Consider the following 20,485-nt stretch of genomic DNA (forward strand, 5'->3'; position numbering starts at 1 on the left):
ATACATTTCTGGATGGAAAAACTACAGTAGAAATAAAGAATATTAAAGGCAACCACACATTTCTGGTTTATTACCACTGCACATGCCTGGGAAAAGTAAATAAAACAGGTAATAATAATGAAATAATGATTTATGAAGTTTGAAAGAGTTGTCACATTATTTCTGTAATGTTCTGTGTTTTCGTGTCACTTCCTTATGAGTATAATGTATATCCTATTTTAAGTTGTTGTAGCATTCTGTCACCACTAGAGGGTAGTAGTCATTGTTCATTTTACACAATTCAATTTGTATTTAGTATTTGTACAAGAAAATTAGTGAAAAATGGTTGAGTTGATCTCTAATTACTCCCAGTCTCACATTCACAGCCTGCCACTAGTGTATTTTAAGACCTTTAACAATGAAGGCAGGAGCCTGAAGACATTTGCAGCAGATTATCCTGCATCTATTTAGATGGTCCAAATTCTGCTAATCCTGTTTTTCTTCATTTTCTCTTATTCCCTTTTCTGATCCAGAGCAAACTTTGGAGCGACAAGTACTGCAGAGCCAGTGTCGAAGACTAGAAGCTCAGAACTACAACCTTAGTCTAACTGCTGAGCAGCTGTCTCATACCATGGGGGTAAGACAAGCATACGGAGCCACTTAAGCTGAGGCCAGGAAGTCAAAATATTTACTACATAACTGCAAGTGACTTAGCAGCGGCGCTCTGCTAAGAAATTATGAGCATGTATAATAGGAGTGGGTGCACAACTTTACTTATTTTCGTAGATCAGTGGTTTCATAAATAGCAGAGCAAAGTAAAAACTTATACTTTACACTATTGGCCTCTTCTGATTAATCACTGGAATCCAGACAGCTTTTCTTTATTACACTCATATCATTGCTTTTCTGTTTTTCACTTATCTTTGTAAATATTGTTATATATAGCACAGGTTTGCCTTCTCATGAAGATCACTGTGAATTAAAATATATATATATTCTTATATATTTTTAATGTCCTTGGTTACCTAGGAGCTGATGTCCCAAAGACAGAAGCTGGCAGTGGAAAGAGAGAAGCTACAAGCAGAAATGGAACACTTCAGGAAGTGTTTGACGCTGCCACAGACACACTGGCCAAGAGCCGGCCATTATAAAGGTTACCCTCCGAGGTGACCATGACGCTGATTTTGATAGCCCTTGGGCCCCAGCCTCCTCCCCTTTCAGACTGACTCCCAGAGTTTATTTTTAATGGCCTGGTCCTCATAGCTCCATGGAGGATAATACGGCTGGCTAGATACGATGAATGAATGAATGGAGTGAATGGATGGATAGATAGATAGGTGAATGCAGAGGAGACCGGACCATTCAGTGAAGTACAGGCAGTCTTTGGATTATGGGTCAACAGGGACTGCACCACAAGCCACTAATGTGTGCCAATGTAGCCAACTCCAAGATCAGTGAGTGTATGGGGCAGAAAAACCTGAAGATCAACATGACACCTGCTTTTCATTCTTCAGTCCCTGCTGCGCTATTGTTCAGTCCCTGCATCCCTCACCGCCACAGCTACACAGACAATCCTGCCAATGAGGGAGCAGCTACCCCCAGAGGGGGGTGTCGTTACAAGACTTGAAAGCTCCAAATCTCCAAATGAAGACCTTTGGTCATTTGGGACTGATTTCTTTTCTTTTTTCCTTTTATTTTGTGGCCACATGAGCTTTTGAACTGGAAATGCACTTAATAAAAGCTGAAGAACTACCTGGTGGTACTGTGTTACAACAAAGAACTGTTCAAATTAGGGAAGAACTTAGAAAATGCACATTTTTGGAAAGAATTAAGTAAATGTTTTATTTCGAAATAGAAAATTTCAAAATAAGAATTTTAAAAGGTGCTTAAGCCTTGTATTGTATATAATATGAAGACTTAAAAAGAATTTTGTATGTTTTTATTACTTTAATCATTGTTCTTTTAAAAGAAAAAGCCTGCCATTTTATATGTTTATGCTTTTTGGGTTGAAAAAAAAGAAAGCCTTGCTTTTAGTGTTTGTACTGCTGCTGGCTAGAACAGCTTGTTTTGAGACATTTAGCAGAGTGAGAGGAAGCAGGATGCATTCCTCTTATTCTGTCCCGGCACTGCGCAGCTGAGACCCCAGCCACAGCCACCTTATCTGGCCTCTGAGCTCAGCAAAGCTTACTTAGAGGTCCTGAGATGTGGCTCATGCCCTCCACTCCCCCTTCATTCACAGCAGTGTGTCTCTGTTTTAATGCCCATTTCATCAGCTCCTCCCAGTCAGCTTTACTGTTGCTGGCATGACCAGTTAAGTACTCATGCAGAAACCAGATCCACAGCCACTTTTTTTTTTTTTTTTTTTTTTTAAAACTTGATTTTCTTGATTATTGTAAGACATTTTCTTACACAGCCAGCAGATAAATCTTGCTTTATCCTGTTTTTGGACCTTCACTTTACTTTGTATGACGCATAGCATTGAACTCAAACACACGATATGACGGTTTGCGGTATGCCTTACAAGATCAAGCCCCTGTCAGCAGCCATGAGACGAAATGGTGCCAAAATAATGATAAAACTATAGCATAGTAAATTATTAGTTGCAGTTGGGTAGCCAAACATACAAACCAGAATGGCCATCTTATACTGCTGAATATGTTTGACATAACATCATCTACTCTTTGCATTTCTCTATTTTTAGGACGCTCTCCACCCACACAAAGTTGCCAAGATGTCCTAGAAACCAGGCAGGACGCTTAACTGAGCAGCTCCTGGTACATTTAAAATCAGAAAGGTTTGCTTTACCTTGGATATCTGTTTACAACCTCCATCTGCCCCCCATCTTCCTAATGAGATTTGGCTCGTATTACAGTGACTTTCTACCCTGTAATTCATCTTGTCTCCACCTTATGGTTCTATGTGCACTTGGAGACCTCAGACACAGTGAAATGAGGTGTCTAGGTCATCGTTTGACTTGTGTGGTGGTGGGATGTTTGATGTGAGTGGGTTAAGGATTTCAGTATTTGCAAATAAAAACTTTAAAAATGTACCAATATTTAATTTATTTTTTAAAAAAAGTACTGAAGCACAACTTACCCCCTTACATACACTTTTTTACAAGTGCCTCAAGAATTTGGGAGCATGTGAATGAGTTTCCGTCTACAGGACAGACATTACATGACATAACATCAGTGATCAGGGACTTTGCATATTACATCCAAGTGTCTACTGTATGTCATACCTTTCAAATATGTACAAGTCACCAACAGATACCAAGTTTCTTTCATCCAAATGAGTCACAAGACAATTTTTTTTATATATAAATGACACGTAAGCCAGTTTAGAGGAATACAGAGTGTAGTCAGATTTTTTTTTTTTTTACAAAGAAGAAAGCCAACAGCGTAATCTATCTGTAAGTGAAGGAGCATGCATGCTGAGGTAAGCTGCCATTGAGCTGGGGAGGAAGGTGCAGTGTGGTAAGCCTCTCTTGCTCAGCCTCCCCGTGTCTCCAACCCACGCACGCTCATGCAATAGCCCCATTACTCAGTGGAGGATGTCTAGATGCTGTGAAATCCTGTTTTTAAAATGTACTTGTTTGAATTCATTGTAATGTAATATATTCTTTGTTGAATGTAGTAATTAGGTATTTATGAATATATGGCTGTGATTTCAGACAAAAAAGAAAATAAAATATTTCAAAAATGTTAAATATCAACCTTTGTCTCTTTGTGGGTTCTGGTTTAACAGCTGGACATTTTGCTCTGGAGATTAGGAAACGGATTCATTTTCGGTGCAATCCTGAGAACAATATCAACCAATATTATCCATCTTTAGAATAAAATGCAACAAGAGTTGAGTGGAATTCCTTTTTAATGTGGGTTTTTCCCCCACCTACGTACATTTTAGGAAGGAATTGTTTAGTTTACCAATGTTTGACAGAAACCACATTCATTCTAGTAAACCAGAAAACATCTTTTTTAATCACTAACACAACAAGATCAAAAATCACAATAAGACTGATTAAAAATTGTGAGGAAAAAAGTATACATGTATATACTCTGTTTACATGCACATACATACATTTTGAAACCTAATGACAACATTAACAAATGATACACTAACTGCAAACAGCAGATTCACACAAATCAGACCGGAGAGCAACATGATAACTTAAATAGTTGAGTAAATCTCTTCACTTTTCCAGAAAACTGTCTTTAATGTTAGGTTTAACCCCAGTCTTGCTAAATCCAACCCTTTTTAGCAAGCCTTGTGTGTGTTCAAGCTTTTTTACCAGTAGTCCATGAACTGCCCTTCACTGCAAGTTGGACCGTAGCTTGTACATACAGTTGAGAGTATCAAGAAGAAACGCTCGTATGGTGTTGATCTCCATCAGAGTAAGGTTGTCCAGCTGTGGACAGAAAGAGGAATTAGGTATATTCAAAGATTTAAAATAACACTGTTACTCTGTGACACAGTAGGTAACTCAATGATAAACAGGTGAAAGTTCATTGTGACTTTCACTGTTGATATGCGGTATGGTATTGTCAGCAATTGCAACATAACCAATGAATCTTTTATTACTGGGTTTTTTTTATGTTGATTTGCTGTAATACCATAGACTGTATAGAAAAGATGGGCACTTTCTCAACTGACATCACCCATTGATTTGTGAAGTCCCTATGAGAAGCCTCAAGCCAAATGTTTTCACCGTTGCCGTCTTAATAATGACGAAACCGGACATGAAAAGCTACTACAGACTACAAGTCTGCCTGCAGAGAGCGTCTGTCTTCAGATGTGGGCAGTCCTTTCTGTTGAATCAAAATAGCCATCATGCTGTTCCTATAAGGCTTAAAACTTGGGTTTGAGACCATAAACACGTCAGTAAAGTGTTTCATGAGGTCATAGGGAGCCAAAAGGTTTTTCTTCTATACTGTCAGCCCTCAACCACATGAATCACCCCCTGCAGGTCATCAGAAAGAATGCAAGTGTAAGACATTTCCACATTAGCTTTACTTTTAAGACAGTGTGAGGAAAACACCTAAAGTGGGAGTGTAGCTGTTAAGAAAACACATTATGGAACACTTAAATCAGATTCTACATTACCTATAGATAACATTTACTGAATGCTTATATACAGCCAATTAAATTGGGGGAACTTAAGGTGATGCCACTTTTTCTAAAGGATCTCAATATGCAATGGGTCCACAACTTGAAGGGATAATGAATAAATGTCACACTGTCCTTTTATGTGGAACTGGTAATTCTGTTATTATGCTGTTGAATTTGTACTTACTTTGCATCTGTTTTCAACTCAATTAAATGTTCAAAACTCAATGGTTAAGTGACAGCAGAGAATACTAAACACCCTACATGTGATCAGTTTTACCTTGGCATAAGCTTCCTGCTGACTGATGAAACTGTCAGCAGACAAGCGGAGCTTGGCAATGCGAGTATCCCAGATGTCTTTGACCAGTGTACGGATCTCATCTGCTTTAGGAATGTTGTCAGACGCGCTGCAGAAACACAGAAACCTCTTTTAAGGGGAGGGGGCACATACACCAAGCACACAACAGTACTGAGGGCTGTATTTCTGTGGATTACTTAATTGTATATGACTCACTGGTTTAGTAGCAGCTTGGTAAGCTCCATGTAGTAAGGACTAGGAACAGGTGTAAACATATCCTCTTTTCTCTCAAGGTCTCGCATCTCCTCCAGTTTCTCTGCACAGTGAAGGAAAATGTCAACAGCAGCAAACTGCAGCGACACACAAAAATGCTGAAAGATTTTCAAGATTCCTCTTTTCTGCTGACTTTTGTAGGAGAAGTAAAACAGAAATTCCAAATAAAACCACCAATGAATTTATTCTTTTCAGCATTTTCCATATGGAAAAGAAATATTAAAAACTTATATGTGATTACTCATGAAAGTGGCCACTTTCATGAGTAAATCATATAAGGCTTACATGATTTACTCATGAAAGTGGCCACTTTCTCATTACTTTCATACATTGTTTTAGTAAGTATCCAAAACATACAAGTTTCATTATATAATTTTTCAAGGGATCTTATATCTGTTTTCACTCTTATATGCTTTTCATACAAGTTTCACACAAGACAGATACAAACTTTATAAGATTTATATTTATCTTTTCCATATGGGTTCTTACAGCATACAGACCAACAACGACATACACATATTTTACACATTTTGCATTTGTAATGAACACAAAATCTGAATTATTTGCCTCTTACAACTAAGGAAACAATCTTACTGCATTTCTTGTGCCCATTTTTGTTTTACTTATCTAATGCAAATTTGGAAAAATAGTTTAGCACTACTTACATGTCAAAGTTATGGCAAGGCAGGTCTAGGCTTAACATGGCATGCCAGTAATGATTACATATGTCATAATGTGAAGGAAAAAATACTCAAAAATACTGAAAGACCCTCATCTGAAACATTTTTAAGTAATCCTCTCAGTTCATGCCTGGAAACAAACGCCTGCAAAGACCGCATCAGGAAAAACTTTGAACTTTACCAACATCCATCCACTCAGGAGGAATAATTCTACACTTCTGTCTCTGTTTTAGGTTTAGAGCCAGCCACACGGGAACATCAATAGGTAGTCCAGGGTTGAAGGGACCCAGATCTCCCTGAGAACACAAATACACATATTTTATCGTGCAGCACAATGCATTCCCCACTTCAGTGAAGTTGGAAAGATACGCATTTGCACTTTCATGATTAATAAAAAACATTGCTAGAAGATAAACAATGTCTCTTTCTAACAGCAGCAACTACAAGTTACAGTCTGATTTACATCAAACGAGCCATCCTGAGAGCTTGATGAATAACACAGGCTCTCTTGTGCAGCCAGCTATGTAAAAAAATACCAAAAAATATTCCATGACTTTAGTAAGTAAAGAAAGTAAGTAAAAGTTTATTTATATAGCACCTTTCAAGATAAAATCACAAAGTGCTTCGCAGAAGTTGAAACATAAAAACAAAAATCAACCAAAAGCAAGTTTAAAAAGATGAGTTTTTAGCTGTTTTTTATTTATTTATTTATTTATTTCAAAAACCACTGAGTCCGCAGATCTCAAGCTCAAAGGGAGCTTGAGACAGTACAGTGTACTGTCATTAAATTCACATCATGCTGCGGGGGGATCTTGTTAGCTGTTATTTATTTTTAAAATTTAAAAAAAAAAAAAAAAGGGGGTTTGGAAAATGGAAAACACCATGACAGTGTATGAGATTTTAGAGAATTATTGAACAATAATTCTCTAAAATCTCATACACTCTCATGGTGGCTCCAAAAATCGCGCATTCATGTGTTGACTGTCAAGTCTGCTTTGTTTATATAACAGATTAGACCCAAAGTGTTTTACAGACAGGCACAGTTACATTGCAAGTTTCCCAAAAAAGAAAATAATCCAAATCAAACAAAATACATAAAGCTGAAAAGTGTGTTTTATTGCAGTGCTGAGCCTGTATTTACTTGATCAATAATAAAAACTGCAGTATAATATAGCAATAATAGTTCGGGGTACTTTTTGAAAGGCCAAAGATACGGTACCGAATATTATTGGAGCTTCAATTTTTTCGAAATATATTTAGACAGATTTTATTTTAGCTGGAGCGACTTATATTTATGGTTCGTTAAAGTCTGGAGTTTGAGAGATGAGGCTTTTTTTGTGCGTGTTTTAATCAGTCACTGAGTGAAGTGATCCACTCAAACAGAAACATCTTTACATACATACCTCCAGCTTTAAACTGAGTGTGTCGTGATATAATACAAGGTTTTAGCCCAAGGTTTAGCTAATATTGCTACAGTAACTGTCAACGTCTCAGTATCTGGTCAAAAACCAGCTACTTAAATACAGACACAACTGACTTACCCCGATTAAAAAGACTTTATCTAGGCTGAAATTTGGTATTATCTTCACCATCTCTTTCTCCGCAAGGAACTCGACCTCCGAAGCATCCATATCTGTTTGGTTTTTGTGTGTGTTCAAAAACTTCCGTCCCACTCGAACTGCACTACAAACCGTTCCCGCGCTGAAGGCAGCATTAACCGACAATGAAGTCAAGCAAAAGACAACTACGTCATCAACAGGAAGCGCAGTATCGCAAAAGTGAACATTATTGTGTGCCGTATTACGGCACGTCACATTTTTATTTTTCTGTATAATTTCTCGAATCTCGGTGTTAATTGCATTTTTAAAATTGTTAATTTACGTGTGAGGTGCGGGCCTGGCCGTGACGAAGCTGACCATACCTTAAATTTTAATTTAGCATTGTCTGGCCCGGAAGAAGGAAGTGGGCCATGTGAGTGACAACAGTTGCAACTAAACTCCACCAGATGGCAGCATTCACCAGGCAATAACAAGAAAGGTGGCAGTGACCTTTTATATGTGAGAACAAAGTTAGATGTTTTTGTCAGTGACTGGGTCTGAACCCATTAGAATCGTGGGTGAGGAGGCTGAATCAGTGGACAGCTAACAACAGATACTTGGTGTTCAGTGACAGACTGTACTGAAGAACCTACAGCGATGCTGTGTACAAGAAGGGGATCAACTGATTACTTTCTGAGGAAGTCCAGATCCTTCAGTGTGTTCAGCAAGATGTTGAAGAACTTCTGCCGGTCTGTGCCAGCATCCAGGCCAGCGATGACGTTAAGATCATCAGTTCATCTGGAGGCATTTGGGTCAGTGAGAGACAGGAGGTCACTGAATATCATGGACAACCCGTCACACCTGCTCCTTTCTACACTACGGAGCTCATTCTCCCTCAGACTTATTCAACCTTGTTGCCATAAAGAACCATTCTTGCATTACCACTCTGCAGAATTCTGTTTTACATAACCTCAGTCTTATTATGTTTTCTATTTCATTCATTTTTTATCACAGTTTTACATGCAATTTTTCACTGCCTCATATTTTACGGCCTTTGGTGTTTTCCTGTAGTTATTTTTAAAAAATGTTTCTGTTGTCTGTTATACTGTTTTTATTTTTATTCCTTCTGATGCTGAAGTAATTTGCCTTTCGGGATCAATAACCCCATCCAAAGGATTCTTCCTGGTTGTACAAAAGCTCTCACAACATTCACACCACACATCTCAAATAAATTTGCCAAGATAAAACGAACAAAGAAAATTGACAGAAGACACCACAATCTATTATTTAAAACAGCAATGAAATTTCTTCATAAATCCAAACCATTTATTTTAATAGCATCTGCTCTCAAATCCACTTCAAATATTTCCTGTCAGTGGACTGTGCTTGAGGTATTTCTGCAGAAATGCACCTATGCTGTAGTTAGACAGAATTAGTTTCAGTTCATTTATCGTGCACTGATAGAAGAAGTACTTATCTTTACTGAAACTAGAATACTACATTCACAATTTAAACCACTTTCACATCTCTAACATCTCTGTTTTAATTCCATTTTTTATTTTGTTTATTACTATTGTTTATTTATTTTTGCTGATATGGCAGCGTGCAAGTAGCATGTAAGGTGTAACTAGTCAATGTAGGGACCATTTTATTAGCTTTTTATACATTTAAAAATAATGTAAGTTGCTGTCAGATTTCTGTTGTCTCACTTAATGTGCTGGAGTAGAAAGCAGCATAAAATGAATATGGATATTAGGAAAATATACAGTGTCATTTGTTTAAAAACTTCCATGAGTTCTTCCCAGATACGGCCACACTGTCATTTAGTTTTCATTTTACAAGAATTACATTATGCAGAGTATGGGAGACTGAAGCTATAGATTAGAATGGTCACAAAGCATGAAATAATCTGTAGACACGTGCGAATATGAACTTTGCACCACTAAATTATTAGAAAACCGCAGCTACTACAACCATTCATGACCTCTAGCACTCTGAGGTTAGCCGACAGTGTTTATTGGCTGTACCTTGGTCCAGGTTAAAGACAAAAGGTGATTGTGGCTCCCAAGTTATGGAAATCGCTTCCACTGGATCTAAAGTCTGTGGACTGATTGATATCTTTAAAAATAAACTTAAGACCCATATATGCAGGATTGCTTTTATTATGTTTTTTAATATACCATTTTATTTGCATCTTATTCGGTGCTGTAAAGCACTCTGTGTATTTTGTTCTTGAACAAAACTATTAAAAAAACCTTAATTCAACAGGCTGCTGCTAAACCATACAAAAAACCCCCAAAGCTGGGCAATGATTATTCTAAAAGTGATTTTAGACTTTTTTTTAAATTGTCATGGCAGAGATGCAGTCATGTGAAAAAGAAAGCTTTCACATGACTCTGCTTGTAGAGACTCTCCTAAAGAGCAATTACTTGAAGTGCTTGCTTTGCGTATGAGTTTATCAGTCGCACAGCGTGGAGGAACTTTGATCCATTGTTTTTTGTAACGCCGCTTCAGTTCATTGAGGTTTGTGGATATTTGTTTATGCACAGTTCTCTTAAGGTCCAGCCACAGCATTTCAATGAGGTTGAGGTCTGGACTTTAACTGGACCACTGCAACATCTTGATTCTTTTCTTTTTCAGATGTTTTCTTGTAGATTTGCTGTTGTGCTGTGGATTCTTGTCCTGTTCCTTGACCCAGTTTTGATCAAGCTCTCAGACAGATGGCCTCAGATACAGAGGGTTTCATGGTCAGTTCAGTAACTGCCAAGGTGCCCAGGTCATGTGGCTGCAAAACAAGCCTAAATCATCACCCCTCTTCCATTACGCAACTGTTGGTATGAGGTGTTTGTGCTTATATGCTGTTTGTGTTTTCAGTTTGTTTTCTGTGTTTGTGTCCAGTGGACTTTGTTCCAGAAGACTTGTAGTCTGTTCAAATGTAACTCTGTAAGCCTATAGAAGCAGTAAGGCTTCACTTTACCTTAGCATGGCTGAACAGTCCTTTTGCAAATAACTGTATAAGACACAGCTAAATAGGTTTAACACATAAGAGGCAATAAGAGATCTGTAGAAACATGTAGATGTTTTCAAAAATCAGTTTCATTGAACATTCAGCTCAAAACAATTGCAGTAGAAAATGTTTCATCCACACAATTAACTGATTAATTCTAATCTCAATTACAAAAGGTGCTTCTGTAGTCTCACAATAAATATTAACTTTTTAATATTTGGTTTTAGAATAATCAGTTAAGTGTTAACATAGAATTTATCTAGTTCTTAGAATGGATATCCACACAAAACAAAATTCACACATTCCTGTGATCTGATTCAGTATAGAGCGGGTCTTCCAGATCATAAATCAAGAGCCAAAATGCACATGTGCATCATCCAGACTGACATTCTCCGTCGCATTAGTGGCAGTACCGAGAAGCATGCACGCTAGAAATGCATCTATGGAAAGATTAAAGTTGGGGCTTTTGAATGGGCCAAATCTCTGGTTCAGCGTCATCTAAAACTTTCAGACTTCACTTATATATGTGAATTTTCCTTCAGATCTTTTATAAACAAGAAACTTAATAAAGAACACATTTATCCTATCAGTTGTAAAATCATTACCTAAAAATTAGGGCTGAACGATATATCGCATTTGCGATAATATCGCGACATGATCAAGTGCAATTTTCTAACCGCAAAGGCTGCGATTATACTGCGATTATATTATACAATTCATGGGCTGCATCCTCCTGAGGCCGCATTTGTAGACCGATTACGTCACAGCGACGCGCCGAAGGCTGTCCAAATTACTACCATATCCCAGAATTCATAGCGCGGCCCAGCCAAACTCCAGTTTCCAGCAATGGCGGCCGCTACTAAGTTTTAAAATTACTCATACTAATCTTTCTGGGTCACAAAATAAACTTTTAACATATTTTCAGGCGAGAAAGTAGTTGTGTAAACATCAAATATCTGCTCGGTTTATCAAGATATCCCATATTTGCAAAAGTGCTTCGACGTTTTCAGAGGCGTCTGCTACCCACCAGCTCGACAGCTAGCCGGGAGCTCGAGGGTTACTGATGCGGCCGAGAACGGCACAACTCCCGGCACATCATTTTCAGATCACCGCGGAGTTTCGCTGCTCGGGTTAAACGTAATATATAAGTCACTTAGACAACCTAAAAATGTTATTGTTGGGCTTTTTTCAGTGTTTTGTTTGTTCGTGAGTAAATCGGTTTGGCTGAGATTAAAGTTATTAGATTAGATAAAATAAAACTTTATTAATCCCCCCGGGTGGGTTCCTCCTTGGTTTTCACACAGCTGACTAAACGTCAAACAGAAAACTTATTAAACAGAAGTATGAGACAGTCGAGAATTTACACCAGTGTCTGGTTATATTTTAGATAGCAAGAAGCAGACGGCCGAGTTTATTAAACTCCACCGAGACAGCGGTGACGCTAATCAGAACTAGCCTTCTGATTCAGAAGGCTAGACCGTCCAATTTCACGCCTTTAAATTTTAAGGGCGTGTTTGTGTGTGTGTTTATACAATTGCTATTATGTTTGCACTTTATGTGTAATGTTACTGACTGCAGAGATCAGTAAGATGTGTGTATTTTTTATTTATTAGTTTTATTTATTTAATATTATTTTTTAATTGAATGACTGTCTAGTAGTTCACAGATGTCGAAAAACTGAGTGTGGTAAAGCCACTGATTTTTTTTATGTATATTTCTGCAATCTGCACATTGTACTGACTTTCATTTTAATGTTTACACCAGGGTTCCTTGTCAGCACTTTATGCTCAGATGTTTGTAAGCTAAAAATAAACTATTGTGTATGTTCAAATATACTGTTGTGATTGAAGAAGTTAAATAAAAATGTCAGTCATCAATTCATGCATCACCTCATGTCATCATAACAGAGGTCTGTCTTCCAGGAAAGTTTAAAATTAATGTAATATAGTATTGGCCATACTATATGATGTATTGCTTGTCTTTGTTTAATAATACAGAAGACAAATACCTTAAAAAATAATCGCATATCGCATCGCAATCGCAATATTGGGGCAAAAAATCGCAATTAGATTATTTTCCATAATCGTTCAGCCCTACTAAAAATTAATAATTTAGAACTTATTTAGAACTTGATCTCTGTATGGCTAAAAGCAAATGTATAGGTTTAAACCTCTAGAATCTAAACTTTTACACAAAACAGGATATCAAAACCCATTGCAGGGGAAAAAAACCCAAAGTTGCATAAAAAAAAAACAACATAAAAGCTTTCATCACTGCAGCATCAACCTGTAAAAGGTGGACACGGGCCAACAGCGCACATATGGTGCTTGCCCTTAAAACATTTGGCCTAACTGGCCAGCGCCCCACAAGTTCCCTTCAGAGAGAGAGACTTTTTATGGAACGCAGACTATAGGTTCAGCTTTTTCATTCTCCTGTGCTACACAAGTAGCAGTGTGCATGCTGAATTGGCAGCAATATAGTTGTTCACATGTGTGTGTGTGCGTGCATGTGTGTGTCATGGGTACTCCCGACTGAAGGTCTTAGCACAGATCCAGGACGGACTTGTTAATAACAGGGTTGGTCCAGTCGTTCCTCAGATCATCCAAGTGACTGTCAAAATCAATCAAGTTCTCATAGGAACGACCCACCAGCAGGGCAGATGTGATTTTCTGTGCTTCGCTCCAGTCCTCAAAGGAGTCACTGGAAAACAGTTTTTTGAAAAATTACATATTCAAGCTTTAATACTGAAAATACAGGGTAATTACAATGTAATTACAGTGTAATGTACTTTGTCTAAATAATTCAAGTAAATGAGAGAACACTTGGAGTTGTAAGTATGCTGGAAGCTCTGAGTTAGCTGCACAAATAGTCTGCAGAGGAAGATAAAATCTCACACTAAAATAGCTCTTAACACTTACGCCGTTACTTCTCTGCTTTTCCACTTGTTTTCGTGGTGATCATAGATCAAGACGATGGGTTCGGAACAGCTCATTGTTAACTTACTGCTGTCCACCTGCAGGAAAACACGCAAAATTTACTGTGAATTTAGGTGCAACTTTTAGGTGATAACAACAACAACTGCAACAGACCAGACCAGGGTCTAAGAAAAATGTCTTTCAGAAACAGTGTTATATATTTTATAATGCATCTAATTATTTCGCCCAGACACATCTGAGACTGAGAGCTGCATGTCAGACTGACTGATTCAGTAAAAAGGCAGCTACTTCAATGACCTCCAACAAAACAATGCTTTGCAAAATATGGAAGAAAACTGTTCCTGCTAAAGGTGACTCAACAGAGTCTTGCTGGAGCACTTGCCAGTTGGACTACATATGACAGGTAGAGCAAACAGTGGCTAGAAATGACTGATGTGGTTACATGGTGGAAAAGCAGCTGGCTAAAAAATCTCGACTCAACATGCAGCACCCTGGGTAGAAAGTATTTTGTTTTATTTAAATTTTAGTATGTTTCAAAGTACTAATTCAAAATCTTTGTACAACCAAATGTGTGACAAAATTCCACAGAAACAATTCTAACTCATCGCACGCTCTCCCACTTACAGCTAATACGTTTAAACTATAAAATTACAACCCAGCTCTTGCTGAAGGTCAACAGGACTGAAACATTGTCATTTATTAAACGCGAGGATACTATGCTTGCATTTGCTGTGTCACTGCTATTGCCTTACAATGCCGCTGTGGCTGCTGGCACCTTGTGGCGATAGATTCGCACTTCAAATTGGGCAGTGTGTCATCAGTGATAGCAACTCATTGGAAAAGAAGGATGAAAGATGTGCTTCACTTTATTTGCATGGATTAAATCCTGCTGTCTGCGAGCTGCAATCACCTATAAAGGGCTCAGCATTTTTTTCTACATCATCATAAATGTCATTATAGCAAATTTCACTGAAATATCTGATGGAATTTTGAGGCTTTATTTTCAACCTGTAGAGCCACATCAGTCACTCTATTTATACAATATTATATATTACTGTATAGAGACATAAATAGAGGCTTGTGCTGACAAGTGTATTTAAGGATTTTGGTTCATTTTTACTAAACTAAAACTCAGCTGCTACCTGAAGAGGATGCATTTATAACAATGGATGTAGCAATTGCTTTGGAGAAAGAAAGAAAAAAAACATAACGTGTAACCCAGTTGCATCAGCCTTAATAATTTACAGTTACCATAACAATTGCTGCTTCACTGAAGTTCTCAGAAATTCTGGCTGCCACTTTCTCTGCAACTTGGTTGGGCCTGCAGGAGAAAAGATCAAGCATATATTAAAGTGAGGTCCAAAGCAGGATGCAGCATGGTTTCTCAGTGGTTGTTTTTCCCTGGAACAGCACGGCGCCAGTGTTTCTACCTTGAATCCTTTGTGCGTTCGTTGGCTTGATAATATCCGACAATGACATAATTATTTTCTTTACACCAAGTGTCAATCTGGAGTTGGAGCAGGGGCCCATCAGGTTGACATATAAGAACAGAAACATAGTTTAGGTCAGGTATATTTTATTTTAAACATAGGAAAATGCATATAGAGCTAGACTGAAACTTCAGAACTATTTCAGAGCTGCAGACATTAATTTGATATTATTTCCAGTCTCACTACCATAAATAAAAGTGATGCAACATTAGTAATGGATTTTAGAGTAAAGCAGGATACTTCAAAAGCACCACAACCTAACAAATTGCTACAATACAACATTTAAAACAAAAGAAAAACTGTACTGTCATTTTAGAAGGCATACTAGATGGCAAGTGTCTAAACCAGAATTTGTCATCAAATACAAGATAATATTAAACAAAGATGCCCTGAGTAAATACAAAATACAATAATTAGTCAGGGTAAAATGAAGCTACCCAAACCTACCTGGCCCTGTGAAAAATTTAATAACTACTTGTGCCACTCTTGGCAGCAAGACCTTAAGTCAAGTGATAACTGGAGGAATGCCAAAGCATCCCTTAAAAATGTAAGTGCAGATTTTGACTAGGTAACCTCAAAACTATCATTCTGTGAATGTTCTTCTTTTTAATCACTCAGAGCTGGACTTCCTCCTTTTTTTCACATTACTGTCCTGCTGTAGAACCCAAGTGCACTTTCTGGTACAGCAGAATTCATGGTTCTAATTACAAGTGCAGCCAGTTGTCCAGGGCCTGAAACAGCGAAAGCAACCCCAAACCATCACACTACCACCATGTTTGATTGTTGTTATGATGTTCATCTTATGAAATTCTGTGGTAGTTTCATGCCAGTTGTAAACAGGTTTATAGTTTTTGCCTTAGAGCTCTCCAATGGATGCCATTTTCCGACAGTGAATCATGAACTCTGACCTTATCTGAAGCAAGTGACACTTACAGGTCTTTAGGTGTTTGGGGTTCTTTTTGGGCCCTCCTGGATGAGTCACTGATGTGCTCTTGGAGTGATTTTGGTAGGCTGGCCAAGCCTGAGAGGGTTCACCACTGTTCCAAGATTTCTCCACTGGTTGATAATGGCTCTCATCATTCTAATGACAATAAGAATTGCTGTGCAACCTTTCCACGCCAGTATATACTAGTGACTTTTTTTTTCTTCTGAGTGCCTTTAGATCATAGAAAGATGTAATACTTTGAGTTGTTTTTAGACAGACAAACGTGAAGTGATTTCTTGCTGTAACAGATCTACAGTAATCAGGCCTGGGTGTGGATAGTGAAATTCGGTGATTTTTTTACTTCAATAAATGAAATCATCACTTTAAAACCTACATTTTCTATTTAATTTGGGCAATATTTTTCTTCACAGAACTCTATATGCAAATACTTACCAGAGTTAAGGCTACTTCCAGCATTGGTGCCAGAGCTAGAGTACCGTGAAACAGAGGCACACAGTCCACGCACAGAACTGGCTCACTGTGGCTATCTTTCTTTTTGTCCTTCTTCTTTTCTGCCACCAGCAATCCATTCACGGCGCAGTGTGGATATTTGGCAGCATGTAAAAGCATTTTACAGTACGCCTGACTTGTCAGCTGAATGGGCATTTTTATAAGAAAGTCGGCAGAATTTCAGTAAAGACTAAAGCTTCCAGAGTCGCTAAGTTAGACGGTAAGGAGGGGGGGACAGCTGCCTGCTACCGTTAGCTATCGTTACTTGACATGCCCGGAGAAAAGTAGATGTACACCTCAGCAGTTAACTTACTGCCACGATATGATGTCGGAAGTACAGTTTGTGATGAGTTCATTAAGCTCTACAATTATCCGAAATGACAGCAGTCCTTTTATGCTGGATAAATTAGTCGGCATGCAGTCACAGAAGCTAATCTTACTTCCACCTTCCACTCGTTGCTGTAGCACCGGTGCGCCGTAAATCAGAACTGTCGTAAAACGAGATCAGAGTCCATCCGGTCAAACGCACAATTTACGTTTTTCCGTTCCCAGTCACACTTCCCTTCAGACTGTCGGCGGACGGGAGCAAGAAAGAGACAAGAGGTATGGTTTTATTTTATTTTTTAAAACTCAATAATAAATTACTTATCCTTCGTAGATATACATAATTTTAGCATCCGCGACATGTGCATTCTAGGAAAAAGTAACGGCTTGCGAAGAATCGCCTATTTTAACCGAAATAAGTAGTGACTTTGTCGGAGCAGATAGGAGCGAGGACTGACTAATGTTCCGGGTAGCTGTCATTAGCATGTAGCATCAGATTTATGAAGGCGGGTTTGATATGAAGATAGTTCATGTTTCAGTCATCTGCCGTTATTACGCATTAATGTAGTTTCAGTCAATAGAAGAATGATGAATATTGCATGGTCGCATCAGAGAATCTGGTATTTCTACGAATATTTATCCCCTGGTGCTATGACCTTGTGTTTGTTGCTAATGCTAACATCAGGTTAGCCGGACGGTCGTAGTAAAACCAAGTATTTTGCAATCTTAACAATAAGCCCATCAACCTGGACGATTATTTCATGTAGGGAAATTTTCCATATGGATGGTAACTGACTTATTTTAAAATGAGTCAGGATTTTATGTATATAAATAGCTTATAAAAGATTGTGATGTAAATATGGACCCTGTGCAGCCTACTCTTTGTTATGTATGTACACGATCTCCTATTGAAACGGGGTTTACTTTAAAAATTAAAAGACAGAAACAATTGTAAAGTCATTTAACCTTTATTAGTGTTTAATACGGTTTCTTAATTTCTCTTATATGACGTTTTCCACAGAATGCTGGCAACCAGAGCCCTAAGCCTTATTGGCAAACGTGCCATTTCCACATCTGTCTGTGTCCGTGGAGGACATGGTAGGTATAAGACGAAATGCATTGAATGTGTTCTATTTATGGCTGGCAGTATAACAATAGACTCCGCTTGTGCCACTGACCTTTTGAAAATCTCTTTTCATATACACCTAAACGTTTAACATGTACCCTCAGTTGACCATTTAAAATAAATGAAGCTGTTTGTGTTGTAAAATGAATCCATGTTCTTCCTGTAATACTACATTTCTAATATGTAATGGGAGCTTGGCTGGTGTGAAGAAAAAAAACTTGTCTCTGGTAACTGACACCTTAAGTTTATGACAATAGATTAAAGAAGATGCACCAGTTTTACAGCCAAAATTACACAGAGGTAAAATGTTTTTTTAAGTACAGATTACAATGGGTTTTACTTTACTAACAAAAAAACAGGCTTTTCAGGAGTGCTGTTGCTGCTGCAATGTTGCAGTTTATTATAGGTCAAATGAGAAACTAAACACTGCTCACAATCAGAAACGTGTGGGTTTTGTTTTTGTCTGCAGTTTCAAGTGGCAGTACATCTAAACAGTGATAAACAATACTACAGTGAACTAGATCCAGGGTTTGAGAGCGGAAATGTAAAAACAAAATTAAAACAAATCTGGTCTTGGAATAAGCCCGGTAACTAAAATAAGGTTATGTTTAAAAAAAAAAAGCATTGACATGGAGTGAGGGATTATGTGTGAAAGTAATTTGATGAGTTACTGTGGTCTCCCCTGCAGGTGTTGCTAAGGTTGAGGACTATGCCCTCCCTGCCTACTTCGACAGGCGTGACAGCCCTCTCCCCGACGTCAGTTATGTGCAGAACCTGAGTGCAGAGCAGAAGTCCCTGAAGGAGAAGGAGAAGGGCTCCTGGGTTGCACTCTCTAATGAGGAGAAGATTGCATGTAGGACTCAATAACGCTATAGTGTTGTTCACCCATTTATACTAATGTAATGTATAACTGCACCACTCCTATTATGTAGGATAGGGAGTACTAAAATTGTTTAAATTCATGCTAAATAATGGGACTGGTGTAATGTTAAATTCCAAGAGTATTTGTGTTTCCAAATTCTTAAAAAATGTAATCTAGAGTTGTTTTTCCACTTTACAGTGTACCGCATCAGCTTCAAGCAGAGCTTCGCTGAGATGAACCAGGGATCAGGAGAGTGGAAGTCTGTGGTTGGAGGAATCTTCTTCTTCATTGGCGTCACTGGGCTGGTTGTGCTTTGGCAGAGGAAATATGGTAATTATGAAAAATATTGCTTATATGCAAGGAAACCTGTGTAATATCTGATGTTCAGCTGCCTCAGGTTTTCATGTTGGTTAAGTAAAGAATGCAGTATTGAACACATTTTTTTGCGGTATAATCTGGCTCATCACTTGACTCATTTGTTATTGTTTCTTCCCAGTGTATGGACCTGTTCCACATACGTTTGAGGAAGAGTACAAGGAGAAGGAGCTGCAGAGAATGCTGGACATGAGAATGGGCCCAGTGCAGGGTTTCTCAGCCCACTGGGACTACGAAAACAAGCAGTGGAAAAAGTAAAAGACCAAGAGGACTATAACAGTTCTATATACAGGCAGACCAACTCAAAGATACAAAAATACATATATTTCTGTATTTATCAGATGTCCACATTACCTCACCTTACCTGTGATTTTTGGAAGACCACTTCCTCTTAAGGTCGTTGTGTATAATAAAAATAAAAATTGTTAAACTGTTTAAAACCTCTGATTAACTGTGTTAACTGTATGACTCCTTCATTAACACTGATTTTACATATCAGGTACAAACTATGGCAGCTAGATATAAAATTATTCTTAAGGTTGAAATATATCTAATATATATATGTATATATGTTTGTTCATTATTTTCTGTAACTATAATCCTGAATTTTGAGTACATTTTGGTCTATGGACTGCTGAATATTGCTCCAGTACCTCTGAGGAAAATAAGATGCAACTATTTGGCTGTTTCTTTTTCTACCGAAGGGTGTAATGAACTGGTTCTTATATAGCCCTTTTCTACTCTATCTGAGCACTCAAAGTGCTTTAGACAACTCTGTTCACCCATTTGCACAAGCACAATGCTCATTATGTAACTGCTTTCCAACATTTACTTGTGTTTACAGCAGCTTGGGGTTAGTTGCCCAAGGATATTTGAATTGCAAACTGGAGCACACTGGAGTCAAACCACCAACCTTCCAATAACTAAGTGGCCTGCTCTACCGCCTGAGCTGTGATGGAGTTTATCAGAATCAGAAAAAGTTGTGGAGGAATTTGCATGACAATTTTTACAAGATGTATGTCTTGGTTGGTTGAAATCTGGGATATTCATTACTTT

The 20,485-nt window shown here is 38.0% G+C and overlaps 4 protein-coding genes across 9 annotated transcripts in view; 2 read left to right on the plus strand and 2 right to left on the minus strand.

The window, feature by feature from the left end:
• gse1b (Gse1 coiled-coil protein b) overlaps nt 1-3,694 on the plus strand; it is a 168,167-nt gene extending 164,473 nt beyond the window's left edge. For all 4 annotated transcript variants that reach the window (XM_085452885.1, XM_085452886.1, XM_085452888.1 and 1 more), the window contains 2 exons: nt 513-616; nt 1,009-3,694. In XM_085452885.1, coding sequence (XP_085309011.1) covers nt 513-616; nt 1,009-1,149 — 245 coding nt within the window. In that variant the 3' untranslated portion in view covers nt 1,150-3,694. The remainder of the gene's footprint in view (nt 1-512; nt 617-1,008) is intronic.
• gins2 (GINS complex subunit 2) overlaps nt 1-8,073 on the minus strand; it is a 24,626-nt gene extending 16,553 nt beyond the window's left edge. For 2 of the 3 annotated variants that reach the window (XM_085452891.1, XM_085452892.1), the window contains exons 1-5: nt 7,878-8,073; nt 6,518-6,632; nt 5,600-5,699; nt 5,366-5,492; nt 4,271-4,387 (exon numbers count right to left, since the gene is read on the minus strand). In XM_085452891.1, coding sequence (XP_085309017.1) covers nt 4,292-4,387; nt 5,366-5,492; nt 5,600-5,699; nt 6,518-6,632; nt 7,878-7,967 — 528 coding nt within the window. In that variant the 5' untranslated portion in view covers nt 7,968-8,073 and the 3' untranslated portion in view covers nt 4,271-4,291. Of the gene's footprint in view, nt 1-3,930; nt 4,388-5,365; nt 5,493-5,599; nt 5,700-6,517; nt 6,633-7,877 lie in introns of those variants that run through there. The other variant, XM_085452890.1, reaches the window with a different exon arrangement.
• A 4,775-nt stretch (nt 8,074-12,848) lies between these two features.
• emc8 (ER membrane protein complex subunit 8) lies at nt 12,849-17,217 on the minus strand. Its single transcript, XM_085452889.1, has 5 exons — nt 16,686-17,217; nt 15,248-15,324; nt 15,069-15,138; nt 13,800-13,894; nt 12,849-13,581 (listed from the first exon to the last, which is right to left on the minus strand). Exons 1-5 carry the CDS (start codon nt 16,896-16,898, stop codon nt 13,422-13,424), a joined length of 615 nt encoding a protein of 204 aa, XP_085309015.1. The 5' UTR covers nt 16,899-17,217; the 3' UTR covers nt 12,849-13,421.
• Nucleotides 17,218-17,267: 50 nt separating this feature from the next.
• Nucleotides 17,268-19,876, plus strand: cox4i1 (cytochrome c oxidase subunit 4I1). Its single transcript, XM_085452893.1, has 5 exons — nt 17,268-17,345; nt 18,088-18,164; nt 18,881-19,045; nt 19,253-19,384; nt 19,551-19,876. Exons 2-5 carry the CDS (start codon nt 18,089-18,091, stop codon nt 19,685-19,687), a joined length of 510 nt encoding a protein of 169 aa, XP_085309019.1. The 5' UTR covers nt 17,268-17,345; nt 18,088; the 3' UTR covers nt 19,688-19,876.
• Nucleotides 19,877-20,485: the final 609 nt, after the last annotated feature.

This window comes from Copadichromis virginalis, linkage group LG1, assembly GCF_057382275.1.
Source record: "Copadichromis virginalis isolate Kocher_CV1m ecotype Utaka linkage group LG1, C_Virginalis_male_GT1.1, whole genome shotgun sequence".
In the NCBI taxonomy this organism is placed as follows: domain Eukaryota; kingdom Metazoa; phylum Chordata; class Actinopteri; order Cichliformes; family Cichlidae; genus Copadichromis; species Copadichromis virginalis.

Excerpts from the sequence above, each read along its gene's own strand:
- emc8 (XM_085452889.1), bottom strand. The coding sequence starts at position 16,898 with ATGCCCATTCAGCTGACAAGTCAGGCGTACTGTAAAATGCTTTTACAT. Across the intron at positions 15,325-16,685 it reads TGGAAGTAGCCTTAACTCTG|ATTGACACTTGGTGTAAAGA; the intron begins GTAAGTATTTGC and ends CTCCAACTCCAG. Across the intron at positions 13,582-13,799 it reads AAAAGCAGAGAAGTAACGGC|TGACTCCTTTGAGGACTGGA; the intron begins GTAAGTGTTAAG and ends ACTGTTTTCCAG.
- cox4i1 (XM_085452893.1), top strand. The coding sequence starts at position 18,089 with ATGCTGGCAACCAGAGCCCTAAGCCTTATTGGCAAACGTGCCATTTCC. Across the intron at positions 18,165-18,880 it reads CTGTGTCCGTGGAGGACATG|GTGTTGCTAAGGTTGAGGAC; the intron begins GTAGGTATAAGA and ends TCTCCCCTGCAG. Across the intron at positions 19,385-19,550 it reads GCTTTGGCAGAGGAAATATG|TGTATGGACCTGTTCCACAT; the intron begins GTAATTATGAAA and ends GTTTCTTCCCAG.